Source organism: Labeo rohita, chromosome 8 (assembly GCF_022985175.1).
Source record: "Labeo rohita strain BAU-BD-2019 chromosome 8, IGBB_LRoh.1.0, whole genome shotgun sequence".
NCBI lineage: Eukaryota > Metazoa > Chordata > Actinopteri > Cypriniformes > Cyprinidae > Labeo > Labeo rohita.
The window spans coordinates 21,516,695-21,537,581 of NC_066876.1; the positions used below are offsets into that span (position 1 = coordinate 21,516,695).

At 38.0% G+C, this 20,887-nt stretch overlaps 1 protein-coding gene across 2 annotated transcripts; it reads right to left on the reverse strand.

The window, feature by feature from the left end:
• Nucleotides 1-6,824: 6,824 nt before the first annotated feature.
• On the reverse strand, nucleotides 6,825-16,685 carry LOC127169832 (tumor necrosis factor receptor superfamily member 14-like). Of its 2 annotated transcripts, XM_051117475.1 has the most exons (10): nucleotides 15,624-16,683; nucleotides 14,426-14,546; nucleotides 14,018-14,076; nucleotides 13,773-13,898; nucleotides 13,533-13,688; nucleotides 9,525-9,612; nucleotides 9,260-9,444; nucleotides 9,130-9,179; nucleotides 8,497-8,540; nucleotides 6,825-8,013 (listed from the first exon to the last, which is right to left on the reverse strand). In XM_051117475.1, the coding sequence occupies exons 3-10, from the start codon at nucleotides 14,028-14,030 to the stop codon at nucleotides 7,953-7,955; spliced, it is 723 nt and encodes a 240-aa protein (XP_050973432.1). In that variant the 5' UTR covers nucleotides 14,031-14,076; nucleotides 14,426-14,546; nucleotides 15,624-16,683; the 3' UTR covers nucleotides 6,825-7,952. The 2 variants fall into 2 exon arrangements, with proteins under 2 accessions (XP_050973432.1, XP_050973430.1); XM_051117473.1 differs by having other exon boundaries at nucleotides 14,018-14,546; nucleotides 15,624-16,685.
• Nucleotides 16,686-20,887: the final 4,202 nt, after the last annotated feature.

The following is a 20,887-nucleotide window of genomic DNA, read 5'->3' on the forward strand; positions in this document are numbered from 1 at the left end:
ATAGCATTAGTGAAACTTGCCCTGACTTGTCATGTATTTGGTTTCAAGTATATTAATCAAGAACAAAATGTACAAGACAGCAAAAACAGATTACATTAAATAAAGCTTAAATGTCACTTAAAAAAATCACTTCATTTTCACTTTTGAAACATTGTTCCTCTAGTCAAAATAATGAGTTTGTTGATTTTTGTTCCTCTTAGTGTTTTATGTATCAAATGACCAAAACTTATTGGTCTAGACAACTGCGATGTTGCCGTTCTTTTCTAAAATGTTTTATTTTTTAATCTAATATCATGTGGTTATGTGTTTAGATTATGCATGATTATTCCCAGACGCTATGTTAGTGCGATCTCTGCGTGAGATATGTCATTGCTGTCATATTTCTATAAAATCAAAAATACATGTTTGTATTAAAGTAAAAATGGATGATAGATACGCCTTTCGTATGGAATTAAATAGCAAGCACTTTCAGTGTCTTGTTCATCATATTTATTTTCATATAAAAACAACAGAGCTGAAATTATATCATGTTTATCAGCAACACAGCACGTGAGTGTGATAACGCGATATCCGCCTTTGATCTTGTAGCTATCTGTTCTACTTCTAGAGGTCAGAACTGTCGAGAAGGTCCTGGCTGCAGCCTGCAGAACGGGGTGGAGCTGCATGTGGGGCAGGGCTACATGTGTCGCCCCCGCCCACAAATTATATCATTGGTTAATGACGCCAACGCCCTCAGCAGGATTTTATTTCCACTCGTTTGTCGCTGCGTTGGTGAGTAGTTGAGCTACGAGTTTTGTCTTATTTGATTAGTTGTAATGTTGGATTACAACATTGTGCTCATTATGTCACTAATGAGCGATTGTATAAGGAGATGTGAAGTAGTTAAAATAAGACTGCCCTGCCCTCGTGTGTGTGTGTGTGTGTGTGTGTGTGTGTGTGTTTGGCTACAGGTGTTGTGAACTGGGAGAAGAGAAATGCATCATCCAAGGCTGAATTGCAGGTGCCCTTTGACATCAGAGAGTGCAACAAATGCAAAATGTTGTTCAAATTCTACTCTGGGTTTTATGGTAATGGGAGGTGTGACTGCTTGAGAGGATTCTATGACAGTATAGAGGATATGGACTCCTGTTTTATGTGCCAGTGCTAGAATGCCTGTGGAACGTAGTAGAAGGGAGAATCAATGTTAACCCAAAAGGTTTGTGTGTGTTGGTCTTGTTTTTTTATCCTGGAGAGAACTTGTGTGTGTGTGTGTGTGTGTGTGTGTATGTATTATTACATGTTAAATGTATGTGGTAACAGGTGGGCCTCTACTAATAAAACAGTGATGTTAAACTGCTGTTTTGTATGACCAATAAAATTAAATACTCAAACTGCATTATCTTCATGTTCTTTGAGTTTATTCCTCTTCATATATTGTTTAGTCCAACGCTTTTGGACTTCCAACTTTCTTTAACATGAGGTAATCTCTATATTTTATCTCTACATGTACACATAATTTATTGTGAAAGGTTTTGTTATCAGAACAAAGCAATAGCTGTCATGTAGTTCTTATAAAAATGGCACTTTATCAATTCATAATTCTAAGACATTTTCAACATTTTCAAAGAAACTTTAAGTGTTGAGTTGGTGACAAAAAAAAATACATTAAATACAAGTAAATGCGTAAATAAAAATAAAAACCCATAAATAATTTAAATTTGCAAATAAACATTAATCGTTGCGATATACAGTTCTTAATGCACAAAGATATGACAGGTCGAAAGCAGGAAGTGGATGCTTGCTTAGAAATAATAATGAAATTTTGCCCAAAATAATGAATGAAAACATAATGTATTATGTTTGGTATAGATTAATATTACGTGTAGATAATTAACGAATTCATAATATATTGTTTATTTTTGTATGTAAGTTAATATCACGAATTATATTGTATATATATATATATATATAGCTTCAGCTGTGCTCTTAACTGCATTTCCTGTTTACAGAGGTGTCTACGTCATTACATGTCATTAGCCAACTGAACTATTTATTAATATCACATGTAGATAATTAACGAATTTGTAATATATTGTTTAATATTTTATATGTAACAGATATTTAATACCACGAATTAATCGTAGCTTGAACTATGCTCGTAACAGCATTTCCTGTTTACGGAGTTGACTACGTAATTACATGTCATTAACCAATGAACGCATTTGTGGGCGGGGCGATGCGTGTAGCCCCGCGTCACGTGCAGACCCGCCCCGTTCTGCAGGCTGCAGCCGGGTATACTTGGAACTGTCCGCCTTGACTGCACTTATTTTACTCCTCCCCTCACTGCAGCCGCCTGCTCTCGCCTACATTTCAGGCGAGGCGAGGCGCATCTCAAACGAGCCTCATATCTTTTTGCCGCCTATATCAGAATAGGTGTGTTGTTCTTTAAGCAGTGATGAGCAGACGATCCTTGTAGGACATCAAAGTACCGCGAGAGCTATAGAGAGCAGACGGCGTCTCATTCTTTCGAATCGCTCTCACGGTACTTGTCACACATTCATTTCCGTAAAAGCGCATCTAATCGCTTACTTACGGTATGGGTGCTGGGAGCGGTCAAAATGGATTTAAAGGCACTGTCAGAACGGCGTTTTCTTTATGCTTTAGCTGATATTTTCAATAGATTGCTGTTCACGAATATTACTGCATAAATTGTAATTTAACCCTGACAAGAACATAAAGCGACATCAGAATAGTAACTTATTGCTATTTTAATGATTCTGAATACATTATATATATAATTTATTTCTGTATCAAAGCTGATTGTTTTAGCATCATTAGTCCAGTCAAATGATCATTTGGAAATAATTATAACATTCTAATTTGCTGCTCAGAAAACATTTATTAATATTATTATGTTGAAAACAGCAGAGTAGAAATTTTCAGGTTTCTTTGATGAATAGAAAGTACAGAAGAACAGTATTTATCTAAAATAGAAATCTTTTGTAACATTATAAATGTCTTTATCATCACTTTTGATAAAATTAAAGCATCCTTGTTAAATAAAAGTATTTCCATAATGTCTTTCCAAAAAAAAAAAAAAAAAAAAAAAGAACAGAAAAAAAGAAACAATTTTTAATAAATGCTAATAAATGCTGATCTTTGGATATTTCTATTGTTAAATAAAAGTATTAATTTCTATGATGTCTTTCCAAAAAAAAAAAAAAAAAGAAAAGAAACAACTGTTAATAAATGCTGATCTTTGGATATTTCTATTGTTAAATAAAAGTATTAATTTCTATTAATTTTTATTAATTTTAATTATGTCCCATTTTTTAAATACTCATAAAATTCTTCCAAGCATGTGTGCTTTCTAGGACTTTTACGTCATGTCCCAATTTCACTATATATATTCATAGTCACCGTGGCTATTACTGTATTAATTGTCAAGTTATTAACTATAAAGTTCTGGAAAAGCATTTGAATACGGGACATGATGCGAAGGTGCTACAGTGCTCTTAGATGCTTGGGGGTGAATTTGCCTTTAATTTTTCATTTTAATAATAATTAACATACAGTAATAATTAATACAGTAATAGTCAGGGTGACTGTAAACAAGAATTAATTGAAAGAATGAGCAACCCTAAAAAGGAAAGATTTTTATGAGCATTTGAATATGGGACATGAAAAGCAAAAGTGCTAGAATGCAGACATGCTTGGGGTGATTTTGCTTTTCATTTTCTCAATAAAAAATAAAGTAAAATGACTTGAAAATTAATACAGTGAACAGGAATCAATTGAAAGAATTAGCAAACCTATAAAGGTAAGATCTTTCATAAGTGTTTGAAAATGAGGCAATTTCAAAGTGCTAGAATGCTCGGATGCTTGGGGTGAATTTGCCTTAAATGTTTTCCTAAACTATACAGTAAAATGACTTGAAAATAAATACAGTAATAGTCAGTATACAGTAGAGGGACTGTGAACAGGAATCAATTGAAAGAATGAGCAAACCTATAAAGGAAATATTTTTAAGTCCAACATACAGCAAAAGCAGTAATATTGTGACATATTTTTACTGTTTAAAATAACTGTTTTCTATCTGAATATATTTTAAATTGTAATTTATTACTTTGATCAAAGCTAAATTTTAAGCATCATTACTCCAGTCAGAAATCATTCTAATATGCTGATTTGCTGCTCAAGAAACAATGCATTATAATTATATATATATTGTTGTTAATAATAATATAATAATCTTTGCAATGGCCTTTCCTAATAATGTGCTAGTTAGCAAGTTTAGCGGATATTTGCAATGCAGGAGTTATGCTTGAGAAATGAGTCAAATGTTTTTGTTTTATTTCATTTTTTATGTGTGTGTTCGTGCTTTCTTGTGGGTGCTGAAGCAGCTGCTAGCCCCTCTTTAGTGCCGCCAATGTTTATACTATTATAAAAAAATATTTCTGCATCTATTTTTAGGTGTTGGTGGCACCGGCACACCCTGGCACACCCGTGGCTATGCCCCTTCCTGACACTGGGAACATAATCTTGTTGGAAATTTCTCCATAATATGTAGTTTCCTATTTTATATGCCCCATTTTTAACAAGATTATTATACGCACATCCGAATCTCATGGGAAATAGTACACTACATATTTCTTGCCTACTGTTTTGTTCGTCTACTGCTTTTTGCCCACTATATAGTGGGGAAATATGTGGATATATTTAAACAGGCCATATATATATATATATTTGGTTACTACACTTTTAAGTATCATAAGGGTAAGAAACATTTAAGTGGTTCTACAAAAATCTTTCTTATAAAAGTCAGCATCTAGAGATCCAAAGATTCCTGTGACAACTGTAGTGGACAGCACATTCCAGGGCCCAGTTTATTGGTGGGCCTCTCCCTGACCACCACAGTGGACAGAGGTTTGCTACATTTTGATTGGATCTTGGTGAGCTAACATAAGCAAACTGTTTAATGCCATCAGATAAAGATGCCAGGACAACAGCCAGACATCTTTTAGAGCACAAGAAGAAGACCGGGAAGGACAGAACTTCCTATTGGTCAAAATGCAAAAAGCCCTTCACCCACCTTGAGACTGATTCCTGACCCTTAGTTTGGCCTGTGACTGGCCATAAAAATTCCTTAAGACCTTTAGATGCAGCAGCAGTGGGTGAAACAAAGAGAGATAATGGAAATCCATCCAAATCCATTCATAACTAGCTTTTTAAACCTTAAAACTGATGCACGCTACAACACACACATTTTATACTTATTCAGTATTCCGTGTGACAGCAATGTGTAGTGCAACATCTTACACAAACTTAGCTGTTAATGGACAAATGAATGCATGCATGACAGTTTAATCTTTTCCCATCATGTTTGGAATGTGCTCATAACATTGCCAAATGTATTCTGGTTATGGTTTGGAAAGTGATAAATGCACCGGTAAAACTTTAGTGACACTTTTCTAACCCTGTGTTTGGACTAAATAAAATTCCACAGGAGGAAAGAAGGGTGGGCCACCACGTGTCCCCTCACAGCACGGAAATGGAGAAGCGCCAAATTGTAATCTCCTCCTCATCGGAAAGGGATAAAGGTATCCTTCCAAAAGACACTTCTTCGTTCTGAGTCTGCAGGACTGTAACAGAACAACCTTCCTCAGTCTGCTACCCGCGAGGGAAGGGACTGTAACAGAAACATTTCGTTCTGAGTCTGAGTCTTGTAAAAGAAAGGACACTAACAGAGCAACCTTTGTTCTGAGTCTCCCATTCAGAGAGACAGTAACAGATACACAGTTCAGCGTCTGAGTCCTGTGAAGGAAAAGGAACGAACAGGACAACCTCTGTTCTGAGTCTCCGGCCTGCAAAGGTGAGACAATAGCAGAAACACCAATTCTGAATCTGTGACCCACAAGGGTGAGACAGCAACAGATACCAAGTCAGAGTCTCCAGCTTTTGAGGCAGCAACAGACACATTCTCACGTTCTGAGCCTCCAGCCTGTGGAAAGAGATAATCTATGTTCAGAGTCTTCGTCCAGCGAGACAACAGCATATCAACGTCCTGAGTCTCCATCCTAGGGAGACAAAGCAGACCAAGTTCTGAGTCTCTAGACAGACCTTTGCAACAAGGTTAAGCTCTGACAAGCAAACCTTCACTTCAGGTACTTTTGCTTGCGTGTTTCAAGCTAAGGACCTTCAGCACCTACTCCAGGGCCACAACTGCGTGTTCCAGATCTTAGGACCCTAGGTGCTCCAGGAGATCAGCATCCAACAGCGCTTCATGTTCAAGGCTGTCGAAACGGATTCCTGCTCCTTTCCCCACTGTACTGCCACCAGCGCAACCAGTGGAAGAAGTCGCTGACACCGGACTGCTCACTCAACTGCAGCGAACGTAAATATCACTTCCAAACCTCTTCCAGAGACCTTGGCATTGTTGTATATTATCAGTATATGATTTTCTAATTTACATTATATATTATATAGCTGATTGCAGTTGATAACAAATTTTACACGTATTTGTTTGATGCATAGTAAGGTTATTCACCTTATTTGTTTCAGAGTAGCAATAGTTTATCTTTCCAGATAACTTAGCTCTGACATAGCAACACCCAACATAATCACTTGCATTTTATGCATCTTATGCACTTTATTCCTTTCTCATTCATGGTATTCATGTAATAATTGTTGATTGCTCTTGTCTAACTTTTGTTAATAAAATTTATTTTATTACAACTTGTGTCTTCCTTGTGTTGATAATACAGTAAGAGGTTCTACCAATCTTTCTTATGTGATGTACTCATAACTACACATTAGTTGACACATGATCCAACACCATCACTACCCTGTTTCACCTCCCTAGGTTGGCGAAAGCAAAATTCACTACATTAATTGGTGTCCCTAGGTTGGCAAGAGTGAAATTCACTACGCAACAATAAAATAGGACTGCATTATTAAAATTTAAATTATTTTATTTTATCAGAATGGTACGAAACTTGGTGACCTTTGTGGCAATTGCTATGTGAATACACAAAAAATGTGAGCATGATTCGAAAACACAAAAACAGTCCACAGCAGTGGCAAGTTAAAAAAGACTTTGAGTGGACCTTGGTGAAATAGGTTGACATCAGTGCCTAACACCATTAAACACCTAGAACACCATTATCAGTGTTGGTTAAAAGAGGAAAAAGGTTAAAAAAAGAAGAAGAACCAAATCACTAAGATACATCACTAAATTATAGCGATAAAATGTGATATGTCAAGCATCATACATAACACATAATTCTTTCCTCATATATATCATTGAAAAGGTCTCAACAAGAATTATTGTTTCAGGTAGAAGTCAAACAATACCAAGTACATGTAAACAGTACATATGCAGCTTTTGGGCTGCATTTTGGTTTGTACAACAACAATTAAATTACTAAACCATTGTAGATTACATATATTTATTTAGAGCAGGTCGACCGGCACCGATAGCCTTGTGGGCAGCGCGCCGACATACAGCACCCTTTGCACTACGGGTGTCCATGAGGATCTTTCCTGATCTCCCTCCCACTTCTCTTTCTGTCAGTTATGATCTGTCTTGTCATAATAAAGGCAAAAATGCCTAAATAAATAAAGAGCAGGTCTTCTCAATTCAAACAAACCAAAACACAACATAACACAAAGTGTAGATCTTGAGGTGATCCTCATGGCATTCCATGCTGCTTTGAAAAAGCTGTAAGACATCTGGGCTCTGATCGTTTCACTATAATGATGATGCAGTATTTTCCATCTTCATTTGAGTTCCAGTGTGCTTGGATAGGATTGATCGTTCAGATTGACAGCTCTTCCATTTACCATTCACCACAGGATAGAAACGGTAATTAACATGAAGCCTTAAGATTTACTCGTCAGCTGGTTATGGAATCTTCAGGTTCTTTGGTACAATATTTGAATTCCTTAAGACCAATATTAAATTATTTTCAATATCAGGTCACACATTGCATGTCTCCATTTGAAACAGAACAGGCATCTGATTGATGTAAAGAGCTGAAATGACAAAATAAACATTTTGTGTAATGTGCTGCTTAAAAGGCCCACCAAATTTGCTTGTTTACATTTTGCTGTTTCTTAGCAACTGATACGACGACTTAAGTCTAGAAAGATTATTTTACATTTATGCATTTGGCAGATGTTAACACATTCATATAAGGTTGAAAGCTCCCTATTCCAAGCGAGAATAACAGCCAGGGCAAGATAAACAAAAATGAACCTGCTCTAACTCATAAGCAACTTGCATAAACCAGTAAAAGATGTATTACTCATCTGCACCTATTAGTATCAGGCCAGTTAGCAAAGCATAGTGATAGCATTCAACAAGGCAAAATCAAGTTCTTTTATTGACTTTAATAAATTTATTCATTTACATTTACTTAGCAATGAACACATTTGATACCTTCTAAGAAGCCTTTTCTGAGATTTGGAGATTGTTCTAATCTACAGAGCAAGGTTGTAGAAGTAGAAGGCTCTTACCTACTAGTGTTGAATATAAGAGGGGACACTGAGTCTGGTGATGTCTGTAAAAAGTTAATTTGATTAAAAACAACTCAATATCCACATCTGACACATAGCACAATGCCAGAATATTATATCATCACTAATACCTATATATAATTTTTGCCTCTTTTTTTTGTTTTGTTTTTCTGTTTCTCTACTTTGCTTTGTGCACTCATGTTATAAAGGTGTGCCTTGCCTTCTGTGATGGTATCTGTGGGTTTACAGTCTGTTTGCAAAACATCACACTGAGTTTACAATCTAATTTGTGTCAAAATAGGTTTTATCCAGAATGAAATGTTGCATTATTTGCAATAAATTTAGCTGCTCATTTCTTTAATTTGGAACTGTATATAGAATAATGGGTATTAGTGATAGCCTGATTATCTATAACTAGGAGGGTTGAGTTTCTAAACACCAAATAAATGCAAAAATCAATACACACTGAACTCTTTTATCCCATAATAACATTTAAAGTTTGTTTTCTTTGTGATATGATCTGTTTAATGCACTAAATTGTAATTAGTTTTCTTAAATGTTTAATAATAACAATTAAAAATAATACAAACTAATATAATATTATCATACACACAGTTTAATTTTTTCACTTACAGGTTCACATTGATCATCACTCACTGGTATTGGTACTGAGTAATTTATACCTAAAACAAAAAAGTATATTATCACTTGCACAACACCTTAACATTTTTATACATAGATTTTTGTAAGAATTATATCTTACTTCTGTCAGAATCCTGTTTCTTATGTTTAAATTTGCAATATATTTTTATCCCAACAGCAGTCGCCAAAGCAACAGCAAGTCCAACAATGACTCCAACAATCATACCAATTGGAACTGACTTTCCACATTCCACATCAGATGACATTGTTCCTGGCTTTATTTCTGTAAGGCCTTTAATCTCACAACTATAAATGTGAACATTGTTAGAATATCTTGTCATATTAGAATATCACTTGTGACTTGTGAATATATGTTAATCACTTACTTTGAATATGGTAGACAGGCAGTAAAAGAGCCATTAGAGTAAGTCCCTACTGTGCAGTTACCACATACAGTGTCACTAAATGCTGTTCCTGTAAGGATATTAAGACAATGACTGTATTAATGAGTTCCCCATTCAGTCTGTCACTTCGAGTCACGTTGGTGACTGATGAATTGGGATCTCGCTTAGAGAGACCAATCTACTTGGAGTGTAAACTAAATGAGCCAATGTACATTGGCTTGCGATGATTGCATCCAGCTGCCGCTGATTACAGCGCGAGTATAAATATGCAGCAGGTGCAGCGCCTAGTCAGCTTTCCGCTTCAGAGCCGATCGAGTCTTCAAGCAAGATACAGAGAGAACGAGTCACAAAACTGTACCTGCTCGTGTGTTGGCGGCATGGCGCTTCAGCGGCGGTGGTCTCCTTAGTCGAGTGGGAAAAAGCACACATTAGGCTGCACTACCCCCTTCTGTGTTGCTGTGGCCGTCTCCTCTGTGCGCCTCAGCACTCAGAGCAGTTTTCTAAAAGAGCTTTCACGGGTGGACGTCTTTATAAAGACGCGGCGTTTAAACATGCCCTTCCACTCGTGTGCTTCTGGATGCGGTCGTTACCTGGCACCGGGTGATGGTCACGATCATTGCCTCACGTGTCTGGGCACTAAGCACGCTGAGGCAGCTTTTGTGGACGAGTCATGCTCTCATTGCGGGAGGATGACCGTCAGTGAGTTGCGGACCAGACTCCATTTCCTGCATAGGGGCAGGGTGCCGGTTCCTCTGCCCAGATCTATCATTCCCCCCCGGCGACAACACTACGACAACACACGGACCATACTGCGACCATTGTGTACATCAACCAACAAGGTGGTCTACGCTCCCGTCGCATATCGCAACCCAAGGAGTGGTAGACAACATCACTTCGGCGAGAGCTCAGTGCACGAGACATGCTTACGCCTTGAAGTGGAACCTGTTCGTCGAGTGGTGTTCCTCTCACCAAGAGGACCCCCGAAGATGCCCAATCAGAGTCGTGCTCTCCTTTTTGCAGCAAGGATTGGAGCGAAGGCTGTCTCCCTCCACCCTTAAAGTCTACGTGGCTGCTATTTCTGCACACCACGACCCCATAGAAGGTAAGTCAGTGGGGAAGCATGACCTGATCATCAGGTTCCTCAGGGGGGCAAGAAGGCTAAATCCGCCCCAGCTCCCCTCTGTGCCCTCTTGGGATCTGTCCCTAGTGCTGACTAGTGATGGGTCGTTCTTGAACGATTCGTTCATTTTGAACGAATCTTTAATGTGACTCGGGACGAACGAGTCGTCTCGGGGAGTGATTCGTTCAGTCGCGCATGCGCAACATCCTATTAGGTTCTGTACAGGAATTAGTTCAACTGTTTTAGAGTCGTTCGTTCACCTTATGGGGCTGTCACGTGATGAACGAACGACTCAAACCCGAAGACTCGAGAGATGAACTAATCAATTCTCTTTCCGGCTCAGGCTGCATAGGTTAACATTACGGGGCTGTCACGTGATGAACGAACGACTCAAACCCGAGGACTCGAGAGATGAACTAATCAATTCTCTTTCTGGCTCAGGCTGCATAGGTTAACATTACGGGGCTGTCACGTGATGAACGAACGACTCAAACCCGAGGACTCGAGAGATGAACTAATCAATTCTCTTTCCGGCTCAGGCTGCATAGGTTAACATTACGGGGCTGTCACGTGATGAACGAACGACTCAAACCCGAGGACTCGAGAGATGAACTAATCAATTCTCTTTCCGGCTCAGGCTGCGTTGGTTAGCTAATTGGGCTGTCAGGTGATGAACGAACGACTCAAACCCGAAAACTTGTCAGATAAGAGGTGAGGTGAGCGAATCATAGACTAAAGACCCAGGTAAACAATGAATTAATATTTTCTGTTTCTTATAGCATTATAGTTTTGTCTTGTTTGTAGTGTGATCAACGTTTGGTAAGCAGTAGATGTGTTAGGGAAGTAAAACGTAATATTTTAATTATATTTTGCTAAAATGAACAAAATGAACGAAATGACTCGAAAAAAGATTCGTTCATTTTGCTGAACGAGACTCAAAGGACCGAGTCGGTAAAATGATCCGAACTTCCCATCACTAGTGCTGACAGCACTATGGCAGGCCCCGTTTGAGCCTTTGCAGTGAGTCAAGCTTAAGTTCCTTTCAATGAATACTCTGCTCCTGCTTGCATTGGCCTCCATCAAGAGGGTAGGGGACCTGCACGCATTTTCGGTCAACGAATCCTGCCTAGAGTTTGGGCCGGCGGATTCCCAGGTAATCCTGAGGCCCCGGCTCGGCTATGTGCCCAAGGTTCCCACAACTCCCTTCAGGGACCAGGTGGTGAGCCTGCAGTCGCTGCCCCCGGAGGAGGCAGACCCAGCCCTAGCTGTGCTTTGTCCCGTCCGAGCCCTAAGATGGTACGTAGACCGGACACAAAGCTTCAGGACCTCAGACCAGCTCTTTGTCTGTTTTGGAGGGCGGCAGAAGGGAAATGCCGTCTCCAAGCAGAAGATGGCCCACTGGATAGTGGATGCCATCACCCTGGCTTACCAGGCACAGGGTGTGCCCTGCCCACTCAGGTTGCGAGCTCACTCAACTAGAAGTGTTGCATCCTCCTGGGCGCTGGCTCATGGCGCCTCGCTGACAGATATCTGTAGAGCTGCAGACTAGGCGACCCCTAACACGTTCGCTAGATTCTATAGCCTTCATGTAGAGCCGGTATCCTCTTGTGTTCTCACCTTAAACGTTTAGAAGCACTAGCAGAACCTGATTTTACCAAGTACAACATGTTCCTAGATCAATATCTTTGTTGACCCTGGAACAACATGGTGATTAACCAATCAGATTTGAAAAAAAACAGTTTATAGTTTTTGTGAAGTTTAGGCTTACAATCAGTGTTTGGTGCTTGTACATTAGTGTCATTCATCTATCATTTCCTCTGATTTTGGGGATTACTCATGGGTAAGGTTAGGTTTAGGTGTAGGGATGTGGTCAAGATTAAATTTTTGGATTAAAATGTTGTTCCAGGGTCAACAAAATATGTTGACCCAGGAACACATGTAACTCAGCAAAATCATGACGTGCAGAAGCACTGAGGGGCCCCGGTTTGGGTCGGCTTGCAAAATTGCTCCAGAGTGTCTATACAGTAGACCCTGTTGAGCTCCTCCATCCCTTTGGCAGCCAGACATAGCGGAGCGTTAGGCATCAGGCCCTCACTCGACGAATCCATGAGAACCGGTAGAGGGCTGGGGTTCATATGAGAGACCTAAGTGGATCCCATATGTTCCTGAAAAATGAGTCATGTGTGTAAAGGCTTCGAAACCTCCTACAGGAAAGGTGGGGCTTCCGCACATTCCCAGTGCTCCAGCTTCACGGAAGTGGGTAGTGCTATATTATACAGTGACTGGTATTCTTGTTGCGAGCCTGGCCTAGGCCAGGAAGCGGGCACAGGGAGCTAGCTCAGGACACGGGAGGGGGACAGCAGCCGTGGCACTTTGGTAGGGATCCCAATTCGTCGGTCACCGATGTGACTCGAAGTGACCGACTGAATGGGGAATGTCTCGGTTACGTATGTAACCCTCGTTCCCTGAATGAGGGAATGGAGACGTCACATCCCGTTGCTATGGCTGCTGTACCACCGCTGAACTGCCGGGTCACTGGCTCGGCTCCTCAGTGAAAACCTGACTATGCGCTGCACCTGCTGCATATTTATACTCGCGCTGTGATCAGCGGCAGCTGGATGCAGTCATCGCATGCCAATGTACATTGGCTCATTTAGTTTACACTCAAAGTAGATTGGTCTCTCTAAGCGAGATCCCAATTCGTCGGTCACCGACCTGACTCGAAGTGACCGACTTCAGGGAACGAGGGTTACATACGTAACCGAGACGTTATAATCATTACAAATAATACTGGTATTATTCTTGTTTCTGAGGCAACATTTTTTTAGCTAGTTGTCCTTCCACTTTATGGCCATTGTTCCTTTATGTACCTGTTTGTTTCACATATTGTCCAGGGTGACATTCAGAGTGTTTCACAGCAAATCTACAGCTGTCTTTCTCTCGGTCAATGCAGTAGAATCCCTCCAGAGGCTCACAAATAGTATCTGCCAAGCGTGTGCAAGTTTTCTTTTTTCTTAGATGTAGTCCTGTGAAAAACACATTCTTATATAAATAAATGTACTAGAAGTCATTTCTATATTTTAAATCTTCATTTTGAAGTATATATTTACCTGCACCACACACTGAGCACGGAAAGCATTTATCCAACCCATTGGGTTCATCAGTGTAAGTTGATGCAGGGCATGGAACACAAGTTGTGCTTGTATCTACAGTGCAATGCCAATAAACATGGTTTCCTATAAGGTTTTAAAAAAAGTCTCTTTAAAGGAACACTTCGTGGGAAACTGAACATTACAATAAAAAACTAAGTATTTTTGGGTCACACTACACTGCTGTTAAGCAATGTATACTGTACCTGGTGCACACATAGGGCAACATTCTCCATTTATCTCATATTCAGCACGAGCACACGCACTGAAACACAGTTCAAAGTTAAAAGTAGCAGCAATGAATAACACAATCTCTAAAATGATCATGTTCACATAAAGTGCAGGAGAGGTTTAACTGAAAGCAGAGCCAAACGTTTCATCTCCAGACTTCATAAGCTCTGTTATGGTGTCTTCAACACATTAGATGAAGTACTGGATTTTTAGTCATAGATACATTGGTTTTCTCTCCACCTAGTGATGCTAACAAGCTCTTTATGTTCAAACTTGAGTTGTTCACAGGGAGTGGAGAAAGAAGCTGACTACAGTGAAATCTGTATATGCTGAGGTTCAGTTCAACTGTTCAAGCCCATTTGATTTCCTCATCAGCTGCTTACGTTGTTTTCAGGTCATTTGGTGGAACATTCTGATTACTAGAGATTAAATCTCTTTCAATATCACATCAAACATCAGTCTCCACTTAAAACAGCTCTGCAGGCAGTTGATTGATGTAAAGAGCTGAAATGACAAAAAATACAGTGTTGAGTAAAGAGCTGCTTTAAAGGTGCACAAAGTCTGCATAATATATTTATGTTTTGCTGGCTCTTATTTATTGTCCTAAAAACTGATATGACGACTTAAGTCCAGAATAATTGTTTCATTCATGCACTTGACAGACGCTTTTATCCAAAGCAACTTATATCTTAGGAAATATTCTAATATTTTGAGATACTGAATTTTTGACTTTCATGAGCTGTTTAAATACTGAAAGTGAAAGTAAATGTTAACATATGACTGTAATTTACAGTCCTGTTCCTCATGTATATACTATGTACTTATTATAGTAATTACAATGACTAGATACTAACCCTGAACCTACCCCTAAAACCTATAACCCTATCCCATGTAGTTATCTTATATTACCAGTACTTAGGGAAGTACACTGTAAGTAGGCCACTGCATGTAGGCCTACTATAAGGGACTTGCTCTATACTACTATAGTGCAACCCATATGACTAAGCACTCATTATACAGGATAGACAGCATTAGTGAAACATGACTTGACTTGTCATGTATTTGGTTTCAAGTATATTAATCAAGAACAAAATGTACAAGACAACAAAAACAGATTAAATTAAATAAAGTCAGTAAAAAATCACTTTATTTTCACTTTCACTGTGACCCAGAGGGAAACATGTCAGAATGACTGTGTTCCTCAAGTCAAAATGATCAGTTTGTTGATTTTGTTCCTCTTAGTGTTTTATGTATCAAATGCTTAGGTCTGTGTAGGGTGCTATGGTAAATAAATAAGCAGTTTTGATTTCATGTAGCCTACTGAAAAATCACTTTACATTATTATTAACCTATAAAGAGACAAAGGGCATTGTTTTCCATCCACTTTTAAAAACAAAACATTCAAAAATACATTGTTCCAATTATTAATTCATAGATAACAAGAAGTGAAATGTCACCTATGTTATGACGACTTGACAAGGAAATATCCGTAGTTTCCATTTCAGAAATCTGGTCACTTTAGACTAACGTTACGTACAATTAAGAACTCTGAATAATCAGTTTAAAAACACGGCGTCTTACCGTTTAAGTTCATTTGGAGAAAATTCTGTTAAAACACAGGAATATCAGAATAGACGTCTCGGACTTGAAGGAAGCAGTGCTGAGCAGAGTTAGGGCTGGGAATCGATTCCAAAAAGAATCGATTCCGCGGCCTTGGGAATCGAGAGTCCGTCAGGGAGAATCGACTCCCCCATTCAAATCACCGAGAGCACAGATAAGTGACTACATGGAGTTCTACATGGAGGCCTAGGGAGGCCCGTGCCTCTGTAGACATGTACCTGGCCACCTCTGTTGCCCCCCCCGTGCTGACCAAATAAAACAATTATGAATTTATTAAGATTTTACACACGAGCGCCAAAAGCGGAACTAATGCGACGCATCGTTCTACACGGGTAAATTAGAGCGGCGCACCGAAACACTGCGGCGCTGCTCGGTGAATGAGAGCGCAGCAACAACTAACTACTCTTGGATAGAGGAGCTACGATTAATTTCTCCTGTTGCAAGAGTCGAAGGTAAGCGAAACAATTTCATCTCGTGAGTGACTTCTTGTTCTTGCACATAACCGTGTTACTTTTGTTTTTCACACTGATAATGAAATCAAGTTTGTAAATGGCTGGTTTCGAGATGTTTAAAAGCTTGGTAACACTTTTACATTTGTTACTGTATTTGTTAATCTTTGTTAACGTTAGTTAATAAAAATATACAGCTGTTCATGTTAGTTCACAGTGCATGAACTAATGTGTACTGTACTGTATTTATCATTTTTTTCTACTTTTGCACCTGCACTCACTCTTGTACATAATAAATGTTTGTATGATTTTAAAGTAAAATAAAGTTTATAATCTTTAAATATCATTTGTTGTCATTTTTTAATGTGCCCCTCTGGTTAAACACTGGCCCCTTCTTGGCCCCCCTAGTAAAATTTGTCTAGAACCGCCACTGACAGTGAGGAATCGATTCTTGGAATCCCATCGATTCCACAACCAGGAATCGGAATCTATTCCAAAATTTTCGGAATCGAACAGCCCTAGCTAAAGTACCGCGAGAGCTAGTAAGTGACTGCGGCTCCGCCCACTGAGTGGCAAAAAGACGGAGTTGCAGCATTGGTTTAAACGTTGATGCTGCGACAGAACACAAAACACCCCCAAAACCAGAACGAGCTTTGCGATTGACTGTACAAAGAGATTTGACAAGAAACCTGAGGCATATTTTTTTTACACACTGCTGAAAGCTACTGAAAAGAGAAGCGAATTAATCGCTGCAATTCAAAGAAACTATACGTTTTTCAGCTGGACGATATGATGATATATAATAACATTGATGTAAGTGATTACCGGGGTTTAGACCAACCTATTTTGTATTTACAAAACGAGTTCACAGGCAAATTTGCTTTATTTGTTTTCCCCGGCATCAAAGTCAGACACATATAAGTGTTAGAAAACACGATTCCTGGCTGCATCAATATCCATTGACCACTGGATATATGTTAAGCTGTTAGGAAATTATATCAAGTTCAGCAAGCTTTAGTTTAAACTGATTGTTTTACTCGTGTTTTCGCATCTTCCTTATTAAATCCATTCACGCTGAAGGCTCTTTTGGCTATAATAATAATAATAATAATAATAATATTATTATTATTTATGTATGTCTAATAATGAATTTGTATTCTACAAAAAATCAACTATTTTCCTAATTTTACATTGTATAAATAAGGATAAATTCTATTTACACTAAAATAGTAGTATTTTATTTAGCAGTATTTATCCTCAGTATTGTTGTACATTATAAAGCATGCAATAATAACATATTGAGTGTAAATTTATTAAAATTAGTACTTCTACCCCTAAACTTACCCAATACCCAATAAACACTTTACTATTAATTGAAAATAAATGCATTTCCGATCTGATAGGCTACTATGTGATGTGAAAATGAGAAGAACAAATTTGGCAAAAGATGGATAAAAACTTGGGTCACTTATTTAGCCTATTGCAAATTATTCCAATTATTTGAATGCATTTTAAGAATACTTTTCCCATCAGCTGGTTAAAATGCACAAAACTGCAGTATGATACATCAAAGACACATGCACACTCAGATGTAAACAAGCCCAAACAACACGATTCACAGTATACACAATTGCATACCTTAATAAAATAGAGGCTGTATGGTAGCATGCCTTGCCGAACACAGCTTCCTGTACCAATTTCAATGTACTGAAGTTATATTTAGCAGATTCTGGCAAATATAATAGGCCATCTGGGAATTCTATGCATATAAAAAGCCAAAACCTTCTAGCTCAAAATGGATTGGATAGAAGGTCCATACTCAACCCACAGAAACTTGAAGGTCTGTGCCTACTTGCAGTCTAAGCTCCTCCTGTGTGGACGTCTTTGTGCTTCAGCATGGCCTGGAATTCCCCAGAATTCTTGCAGGTATCAAGTTTAGTTATCATAATGTCTGTAAAATAATACTGTGAATGTCTGTAAGATATATTGCAGATTTGTACAGGATACTCTGTTGTGAGGGCAAAAATCACAGTGATCAGTTTTTACTCATCACACAGATATTTATTGTGAATAATATAGTGATGCTCAGATGTTTGCTAGTTAAGGCTTTTACTAGTTATTTTTACAGTGAACTTCAACCATAAAACATTTTGAATGTTGATACAAAACATGTCTGAAAGAGAAATGTTATGGGTTATTAATGTTTCTTAACTTAATATGTGTGATGTACAGTATTATGAGGCAAATAATGTTAGTATAATAGTAGATACTACTAGAGTTTACAGATTATTTATTCAAAGTATAAGTATCAGAGAAGCAAAAAGAGTTTGGTCTTGGTTTAAGTTCTTCTGTGTCAAGCTGTAGATTGATTGTTGCTCCACATCAGTCCTGATCTTTGGTCAGCTTTCTGGCACTAGCAGGATGTTATCCAATAGATTATTATGTGTTTTGTATTTAAATAAATGGGGGCAGGTGTACGAGTAACAAATAAATTTAGAGGGACATATGCATAAGGACTCGGAAATAATTAACAAATATGTGCCATGTCACAGAAATTATTCACAAATACAGTATATTGTGTTATACTGTATTTTAATTTCAACATTTAATGCATGTAACTGTTCAGGTATGAGGTAGAGATTATTGTAAAAATTACTAATGAATGATTTATGAACTTTGCCATGGTAATCAATAGTAAGTGCACTAATATTCATTTCAGTTTTTCAAATAAAAAGGGTTAAGAATCTTATATATTACATTCTGCAATGTCAGTGCTTAATCTTTATCATAATATTGTTAATACATAATAATACATAATGCAGTAACTACCTTGCCTGCCATAAGAAACTAATTTTTTTGTTTCTGTTTTGACTTATCTTTTTGTTTTAGCTTTGACTGGTTGAAACCTAACAAGTAACATCAAGTCCATGGATTTTGTAAGTACTTTAAAAGCCCTCCACCAACATTTTGGACCTGGACAGACCTGAAATGTTGAAGTGATATAAAAAGTCCATTAATCAGATGAATGTAAAGTACATAATGATGGGAGGAAATAGTCAAAGCCTTACCTTATCCTTGGATGAGCCTTTGGCTTGTGCTTAAATATGAAAATCTGGGTTACTGAGACTCCAATAATAACAATAAAAACAACGACCACAACACCAGTTATGATTCCAACAACAAGATCATTTGGATTATGTTCACATTTAGCATCAGATGATGTCGTTCCAGCTTCTATTTGTTTACGACCCATACTCTGACATCTGTAGACAGTGCAATAATGTGGTGTTAGCAAGACCAGAACTATTAGAGTGTGAATTTAATGTAAAACTTTATGTAAAATGACTCACAGTGAATGAGGCTGACAAGCTGTAAATGTGCCATCAGAGTAGGTGCCGTTTGTGCATTCATCACATACAGTATCAGTGCTTGCTGTTCCTGTAAAGATATTAAGGCACTTCTGTGAAGTGAAGTGGAGTTCTGTGAAGATTAAATGTTTCATAAATTCACTCACCTCAATTTCAGTTCAAAACACCACAGGACTTTTCACACTAAGTATTCAATGTTTAGCATTTAACATTGTTTATTCAAGGTTAAGAATGATCCAGTGCAAACAGTATATACGTTGGGTCAGTTTTTCTAAAACCGATAATATTTGACAATAAGGTTTAATTTTTTAACATTAGCTAATGCTTTAGGTTTAATGAATCTGTGCATCACAAAAATAGGTTCCTGGGTAAGACTTTGTTTGCATAGTACCAAAACCTTACACTAACTAGATGATCCACAAGATCCACTGGTGCTTGCTACTTGTGACGTGATTTGAAAAATATAAAACTATAGCTAGAATCACTGTATCTGCAGATTGTTGATATACAGAGATAGCTGTAGTATTTTCATCACAATAAAACTGTATGGCGATATAAAATATATTAAATAAGGTCTAGTTTACTAAGTATTTTGTGTTCTTATCTGCCTATTCTAATATGTGTGAACAGCATTTGCAGATTTGTGCGCTTGCTTTAGTAACATCCACACCAAAAATGAGAACACCCGTACCTCTTTGTTGGATGTATTCTCCAGGTTTACACTGAGAATGTTTAACAGCAAATTTACAGCTGCCTTTTTCTCGGACCATGCAAAAGAATCCTTTTAGTGGCTCACAAATGGTATTTGATAACCGTGTACAGGACTTCTGTATCCTTAAACCTAAATATATTAAAACAAAACAGTTGTTTATTATTGAATAATGAAGCATGTTAAAAGTGATAGTTCACCCATTACTTATACTTAGTCATTCATTACTTATCGTCATGCTGTTCCAAACCTGTAACCTTCATTCATCAGTGGTACTTTCGATAATGGCGATAGACTGTATCTCGCTAAAAAGAATTGTTAAATAAAGTGTGCACAAAAATTCTCATAGCTTCATAAAATTACCATTTAACCACTGTCACATTGACTATTTTTTCGATGCTCTTAGAACCTTTCCAGGCCTTGAACGTGGGAGGACCCTTGCTGTCTATGCAGGGTCAGAATGCTCTTGGATTTTATAAAAAATATCTTGTGTTCCTGAAGAGGAATAATGGTCTTACAGGTTTGGATCAAATCATGACAGAATTTTTATTTTTGGGTCTCATTAAATGGTTGTAGACCTTTGGGTAGCCTAAACTCTCTGCTAAATAAATAAATGTAAAACCCTCACCTGCATCACAGGTTGAGCAGGAAAAGCACATTTCAAGCCCATTCGGTTCATCAGTGTATGTGGATGCTCTA